General features: G+C 55.9%; 1 protein-coding gene across 1 annotated transcript; it reads right to left on the bottom strand.

The window, feature by feature from the left end:
* Positions 1-234: 234 nt before the first annotated feature.
* On the bottom strand, positions 235-5,050 carry FIGNL1 (fidgetin like 1). The gene is made up of 2 exons (XM_006106744.3): positions 4,747-5,050; positions 235-4,471 (listed from the first exon to the last, which is right to left on the bottom strand). The coding sequence occupies exon 2, from the start codon at positions 4,459-4,461 to the stop codon at positions 2,452-2,454; it is 2,010 nt and encodes a 669-aa protein (XP_006106806.1). The 5' UTR covers positions 4,462-4,471; positions 4,747-5,050; the 3' UTR covers positions 235-2,451.
* Positions 5,051-8,081: the final 3,031 nt, after the last annotated feature.

Raw genomic sequence — 8,081 nt, 5'->3', positions numbered from 1 at the left:
AGAGACCTTGGGAGCTCCGTGCAGCGCTGAGAACCTGACGCTCAGGGTAGCGTCTGCCACCTCACACACCAGAGTGGAACCGAGTCGGCGAGAGCCTCAACACCCATTAGAGCAGGACTGGGTTTTCCCAAAGCACAAAGGGCTCACAAAAAACATCTTTCCATTTCTATGTGTACGATCGAATTTTCCAATCTAACTTAGATCGGTCGGAAGGAATAATGAGATGCCAACATATTTAGTTTGCATCTAAGCTTATCCATTAAAATAGATTTATCTGCACCATTTCCCTTAAATTGCAATCGCGTCCTGGTTTTACAGCAATTTTCTGTATTTTGTGAAATTATGTTTCCGGCAGCTTATCATGCATTTGCGCTGAGGCGCTGCACTGGGTCAGAGGGTATGCGCGGCCGGCCAGGCTGTTTCTCCCGACGTGAGTCACCCTCACCTGTCCCCCACCCTCCGGGAAAGTGGGTTCATCAGGTCTGTGGTCACAGACGGAGCGTCCTGCATGTGTCGCCTGCTCAGATTCCTTTGTCAATGGGTTTCTGGCCACCCCGCTTCCTAAAATGAAGATGAAATCTGTGCGTACCTCACAGCTACTGTTTAAAGCAATCTGACAGCTTTGCTCAATCTGGAGTCGGATGAGTGACTGTGGGCTAAGGATTCTGATGAGAGGTTTGCTTCATTTTTTAGAGATTTCTTTAGCAGTTGGTCATCGTCTTTCCAGCCCCGTGTCCACGTGGAAGGCATGCTTTCTGAGGAATTTACTGCTGGGGCTTTTAATGCCGACCCCTCGCCTCTCTACCACCTGCTAACAACCCTATTGGCACCAAAACAAAACACACAAACGGCCACTGCTTAATTACTCATGTTCCATACTTGAAAAATACTATTTCACTGAGTCTTTAAAAATTACAAAGAGTGCATCGTTGCTGGAAACAGTCACAACACCGACACTGCACGTGAGTCCAGGGAGGGGTCCCAGCTCCCCTCGCTCCGGGCAGCAGCGGCGAGTGTCCCGGAGCTTCCTGTGGATGTGCAAGCAGCCTCGTCCCTGAACAGGAGCCGGCTCTCTCCTCGGGATGCAATGCACGGCATCCACGAGGTTTAAAACCATGTCGTGAACCCCATCAGCAGGCTAACAATCCTCCGTGGTCGCATATTCAGGTTGTGTGTTTTCTCAAATCTTAAATGTTTCAATGACCTGATCTGTGTGGCACTGACATCAAGAAGAGAAACATCTTTTGGCAGATACAACCCCACACCTTCCAGAAAGGCTGGGCACACCACACTCTCCCACCAGGTGTGGCCATGGCCCACGCTCCAAATCCTACTGTGAACTCCCAACATTATCACACTTTTCTGGTGCTTTAATAATTTCTAGTGTTTAATTTCACATTTTGATGCTTTTGGCTCCACGTTGAAAGGTGAATGACTGGTAGGAAAGATAGTGAAAGATCAATGACTAGGCAGTCAACATATTTTCGTTTACAGTAAACAAAGGTACACAGCCCAACGTCCTGCCCTAACTACACTCCCAAGACGGACTCCGTGAGGCCATCCCCACGACAGTCCGAGGGGCCGTGTCAGGGAAGATGCTGCCGATGACGCTAACATGGGAAACGGTGAAAAATGAGGCTACAGAAGAGAATGCTGCACAAACACCGGGAGGAACTGCTCCCAGCTGTTCACGGTGCTTCCCCAAAGGGGCGGCAGCAGCCATTCTCTCCTTCCTCTGCTCACCTCTACTGGGTGGCGCTTCCACAATGAACACGCATTATTTATACAGCAGAATGCGCCATCACAGAAAGCTGCAAACGCTTATTTTTGAAAGATACCAATTCTCCGGGCTGCCACCTAGCGTCAAATATGTATTGTTAGACAACACCTGCCCCCTAGGAAACCATTCCCCTTCAGTCCTGTGGCACACCTGCTCTCAGACCACACTCTGCTCTTCCTGAATGTTTCATTAGCTGGTCCTGCGAAGAGAAGAAAACAGTAAGAGCTCACAAACCGAAGTAAAAGCTGGCACTGTCCCTCCAGTGTTTGGTGAGATCCTACATCTTAAACAACGGTGAGCCACGCTCTGTCTCGAACATAAACCACAGACTGGCAATAAAAGATCCGTGTAAATCACACAGCCTCGTTTACAAGTAGGACTCAGAGCTTCAATCTGGGCTCACTATTCATCCCATTGCACAGCTTGAAAAGAAGGACGTTAGAAACAAGACAAGATCCCTCGCGTTGGGTATGACTAGGTGTACACATCAGGGAACAACTGGAAGAAAATCAAGCTACTAGCCACACAGGCTGTCAATTGCAATTGCTTCATCTGCGGTTCCGGATTCAGGACACACACTCCCAGGACCACGGATGAAGCCCCAGGTTCCTGAGCTCCAGGCCGGGAAAGACTGTGCCACACAGACACCCCTTTAACTGTGAGGGCCCTGCTTACTTCCCACAACCAAAGGTTCTGTTCCAGTTTTCATAAAGCGCTAGGTCTGTGGGAGCCACGCTGGGCCGCACAGTTCTGAACGCATTGTCGAAGTCCACGTAAGCTATGGGTGGGACCTGGTCTGCCGTTATGGTGGCGATGTCGGTGGCCTGTAAGCTGCGAATGGGGCCCAGGGACGCCTCCCGGCACAGCTGCGTCATGTCGGCGCCCGAGAAGCCTGCCGACCGCTGCACCACCAGCTCGATCTCCTCCTCGCGGAGGCTGCACTGCTCCCTGGACATCAGGCGCGTCACTATCTGCTTCCGGGCTGAGGCCTCCGGGAGGGGGATGTAGAGCCTTTTCACCAACCTCCTCCGGGCGGCCTCGTCGATTTCCTGAGGCCGATTGGTTGCTCCCACGACTAGAATGCGATCTTCAGAAGACGTGGTGGCTCCGTCCAGCTGAACCAGGAACTCGGTCTTGATCCTCCTAGAAGACTCGTGCTCCCCATCTGCCCGCTGGGATAACAGGGAGTCGATTTCATCGATGAATATCACAGCGGGCTGCTGGCACCGCGCAACCTCGAACAACGCACGGACCATCTTCTCCCCCTCGCCCACCCACTTGGAGGTCAAGGAGGAGGCCGAGATACTGAAGAAGGTGGCCCCAGACTGACTGGCGATGCACTTGCCAATCAGGGTCTTCCCAGTCCCAGGAGGCCCGAAGAGCAGAATCCCCTTGGGCGGGCCCCGCAAGCCCGTGAAGATGTCGGGCCGCAGCATGGGCCACACGACGATCTCCTTTATGGTGGCCTTGGCGAACTCCACCCCCGCGATGTCGTCCCAGGTCACGGGGGGCCCATGGTCCATAATCTCACTCATAATCAGTTCGATCATCTTGGGCTCCAAGCTCTTCAAACGCTCATCCACGGGGGGCGCTGGCTCTGCGGGCCCGGCACTGTCAGGCTTGTACTGCACCCCCCCATGCGCATCCCCATCTGGCTTAGGTACAGGAGGGACAAACTTCCCAAAAATTCCTCGGGATCGACTGGCGCCCAGGGACTTCTTGACGCTGCCGCCATAGGAAGGCGCTGCCGCCCGGGCAGGCGGGTGGTGCTTTTTCTGCTGCTCCACCCATAGCTGCTCCTTTGCGGTTTTAAAGGTTGGCAGGCCGCCTTCCTCCCGGTGGCCGTTCCCCTCCGTTTTCCTAAGAGCCTCACTCAGGGTCGGGGCAGAAAGGGCTTCGGCGGGGCCTGAGCTGTAGAAAGCGCTCCTGTCCCAGGGGCCTTCACTGCCGGCAGGAGCGCGAGGCTGACGGGGTAAGAACAGACTCAGTCCCGGGCTGGCTTTCGGAGCGCCGCTATTTTCCTTCCTGACATGTCCAAATAACGGGGTGGCTAAGTCACCAAAGGGTGCTGAGAACATGGGACACGTCTTGGGGGTGTTAGTGGCCACAGGGGGCTGGACACTCAGAGAGCCCGAGGGACCACTCCCTGGGACGTCCGGGGCCCAGCCTGTACCGTGAGCTGCCTTAGTCAGTGGGTCGCTCTCCCGAGAACCACCACAAAGGCTAGACTTCGGAGGATCGGGGACCACGGCCCCGCCATGGATCACGACGGAAGCATCGGCCGGGGCCAGCAGGGAGCCTCGGAGCTTCTCGCCAGCCCGCATCATCTCCTGCACACAGCGCATCTGGAAGACATTACTCATCGACAGACCCGACTGCCACTTGTCACTGTCCGTCTGCTGCGCTCTTGCTAACGTTAAAACGCTTTCCGCATAGTTATTCAAGCCGGTTTCCACGTTGTCAGAATCAATGATTGCCGAGTATTTCTCTGCATATTTCTTGAACAGTTTGGAAGCACAGACCTGGGAGATCTCGGAGTTGGCCCACGCATACTGAACGCGCAGCACCTGCGCCCGGTAGGCCTCTGCCTTCTGCGCGGCCGTGCACGTGCCAGACGTAACTGCAAAGTAGTTCTTCTGCCATTCGCTCAGGTGCACAGCCCTGGAGCTCGGGGCCTGCATTTTACAGGTCCTACAACAGAGACAAAGGGAAGCGTCAGGAGGAACTAAAAGAAGGTGCAGGCGGACTCTTAAGTCTCTGCTTATCTGAGAGAAGGGACACTGGACCTTTCATTTATAAAGTAAATTTCAAGCATTTCAGATATAAAGACCTGACTTAATAGTGCTGCTGAACTATTTTAGTAATAACTTTCCGCACAAATAGGGAAAGCATTCATAAGGAAAGGATTTAAAATTAATCCGAAAAAGAAAGGTGCCACGGAAGGAGCTACAAACAGCAAAACAAACCAAGCCTGGGGTGGAAGTCGTCTCCGAGGAAAAAGCACAGGAATGATCTCAAGCCTCTTATTACGGCCGAGCCTTAGGGTTCATCTGTAAAGTGAGAGAAATCACTGAGCGCCAGTCACCCCTCGAACAGAAAAATGCCTGAAGCTGTCACCAGCCCTTCGGCACACGTAGGCGCCGCGGCTGGGATGTGAAGGAGCCCCGAGACCAGAGCGTCAGCACTGGGGCCGGGACCGCACGAGAGCTCACTCCAAGCAGCTGCACGTCGGGGACCCGTGTGCAAACACCCTCGGGGCTACCGCCAAAGGGCAGAGCGGCGGCGCTCGCTCACTCCAGGCAACTGCATGGCGGGTCCCATGTGCAAATGCCCACAGGGCAGAGCGGGGGCGCTTGCTCACTCCAGGCAGCTGCATGGCGGGTCCCATGTGCAAATGCCCACAGGGCAGAGCGGGGGTGCTTGCTCACGCCAGGCAGCTGCACGTCGGTACCCGTGTGCAAATGCCCACAGGGCAGAGCGGGGGTGCTTGCTCACTCCAGGCAGCTGCACGTCGGTACCCGTGTGCAAATGCCCAAAGGGCAGAGCGGGGGCGCTCGCTCACTCCAGGCAGCTGCACGGCGGGTCCCATGTGCAAATGCCCACAGGGCAGAGCGGCTAGATCAGGAATAGGAACTGCTGGCTCACTACTGTTCGTGAGGCCGTATTCAGGAATGAGCACTTCACACACGAGCCCCGAGGCTCTCACCGCTTCCCGATTTCACCTGAAGCATTAAAAACCGAAACCTTCGTGATAGAGGAGCCACAAGAAGCGACACAATCTGCTGTGAAGTACCTATATTTTAGATTTCTTCCCTCAGGTTATCCTTATCAGCCTCCATGCATTAAGGTAAAACTATTTTAATACAATTACAGATGAACATGGCCTGGGGCTGGGTGTGGAACTTACCTGCCAACCCAGAAGGAAAACGTGTAAGAAGCTTTGAAGTTTCCGAACAGCACTGCATAAAGGAAAAACCAAGAACTTGTGTATTTTGAAATTTACCGTCTGAGTTCCTTGTGAACACAGCTTAAGGATCATGTTTTATAGTGTGCACCTCCCATAATACTTTACAAAGAAACTGTGCACTGTAGACAGGTGTTCGCGAATCTTCGCTAAAAACAGTAAACGTTACCCTGGCTGGTGTGGCTCAGCGACAGAGCACCAGCCTGCACACCAGAGGGCTGCGAGTTCGACTCCCGGGCCAGGGCACGTACCTGGGCTGCAAGCTTGTTTCCCGCCCCGGTCCCCAGCCGGGTCAGGGCGCAGGCCGGAGGCAACCAATGGATCTCTCTCTCCCTCCCACCTTCCCACTCTCTCTAAAAATCAACGGGGGAAAATATCCTCTGGTGAGGATTAAAAATAAAAATAAACTTAAGACTCAAGGAGATCCTAATTTGCTTAAAGCTGTTAAGGGTTAAGAGTCAAAACGAGAACGGACATGTCCCGACCATCCGCGTCCCACACCCTTTAACTTATTTTAACCTCTTTTGTGCGGCACTGGGAATGGGAGACTGAAGGAGCTGGGAGTTGGCGCAGGTTTAGCACAAACCCCTCTCGCTGGGGACAGCCCTGTCACCTGCAGCCCTGGGACTCCGCACAGCCGGGTGCCCCCTGCGCCCGCACCCCTTTCCGCTCCGCACCCCCGAGCTCCCAGCATTCACCGCGGAATCCCACTTCCTCCTTGGAACTCAGTGGCTCGTCCAGCACGGCGGACGCGGCAGACACAGCTGCGGGCCGGCACTGCTCACTGGCTCAGCCACTGTCCGTTCCCACGGATTCCGAGTCCCCGGCATCCTTCCGGCATCCCTGGACCTAATGGCGACGCTCGCTCAGCGCTCATGGGCACCGCGTGCCCCTCTTTCCCACCTGGAAGAGTCCCTAGGCCAGTGGTCGGCAAACTCATCAGTCAACAGAGCCAAATACCAACAGGACAACCATTGAAATTTCTTTTGAGAGCCAAATGTTTTAAACTGAAACTCTATAGGTAGGTACATTGTTATTAACTTAATTAGGGTGCTCCTAAGCTGGCCTTTGCTAAAAACGTCCTCAATCTGATGGAGGCACATTCGCTGAGGTGACCCCTTCCAACTCTCCCATCCACACTCGTCTGTGTACTTGTTTCATCTATCTCCTTTCGTTCATCCTCTCTATGTCCAAACCATCTCAGCATACCTTTCTCAATCCTCCACACTACATCTTTCACTCCACAACGTTCCCTAAAATTAACTTCATAAAGTTACGTTGGATAAAACGTGATATCATACTTAATAACGATATTATTTACTGATAAAATTAAATTCCTTACAATCTACCTTACAATATCCATAAAATTAAGTCATGACAATGACTGGCCCAGGCCGAAAACCGACTTCTGCGCATGGGCCACGAAGTTTCAATCGCATTGTACATGCGCCCGCACGTGGTATTTTGTGGAAGAGCCACACTCAAGGGGCCAAAGAGCCCCCTGTGGCTCGCGAGCCGCGGTTTGCCGATGGCCCTATGGTAAGGTGTGCTCTCTCGCTGCAGGGGCCTCCGCAGGTCAGACCTGCTCCTGCCGTCTCCCTGCCTCGGGGTGGGCATCCCAGGCGGGAGCTGCGCAGACCCTGCAGAACCTTCCAGACCCCGAGCGAGCACGCGGGGCAGCTCACGCCAGGCCGCGGCCTTGCTGTGAGCGCAGCCACCGGCCTCAGGGTCCCGCAGCGCCCCCTGTCGGACGGGGCGTCCAACCCCGAAAAGTACTCGGAGCAGCTCCCCCTGCTCGGCGCTCCCGGACCAGCCTCCCCGCTCCCCGCGGCCCCGCCCCAGGCCCCGCCTCCTCTCCCAGCGGCGGGGACCCCGGCGGCCTCGGGTCATCGTCGGAGGTGGCCGGCAGCGCAGAGCGGGGCTGGGGGTCTACCCGAGGCTCCGGCCGGCAGAGGCGCCAGCAGCGGGGCCCGATTCGCCCGCGCGGACGGACAGTCCCCCGGCCCCCCCACGCCCCCGCCCCCAAAAAGGGAGTCACCTGCAACACCTAGCGTGGAGGGCACGCCCCTGCGAGGACCGCTCCAGGGCCCGGCCGTCCCTCCGCCGCCCAGGAGCCCCTCGCCCCGCCGGCCGCCCCGGAGGGTCTGCGGGCCCGAGTTGGCCTGTCCGCGCCTCTCGCTTCCGCTCGGACCGGCTCCTCCACTCCACGCCGCCCGGGTCCCCACAGACCTGCGGCTTCCAAAAAGCGCGCGGACCGATGTGCGCCTGCGCGCTGCGGACGTGCTCGGCCCGCGCCGTGCGTGCGTCTGTGCGGGGCGGGCGCGCGCGTCGGGGACG

This window comes from Myotis lucifugus, unplaced genomic scaffold (genome assembly GCF_000147115.1).
Source record: "Myotis lucifugus unplaced genomic scaffold, Myoluc2.0 scaffold_898, whole genome shotgun sequence".
Classification (NCBI taxonomy): Eukaryota; Metazoa; Chordata; class Mammalia; order Chiroptera; family Vespertilionidae; genus Myotis; species Myotis lucifugus.
This window is presented reverse-complemented; position numbering and strand designations above follow the sequence as displayed.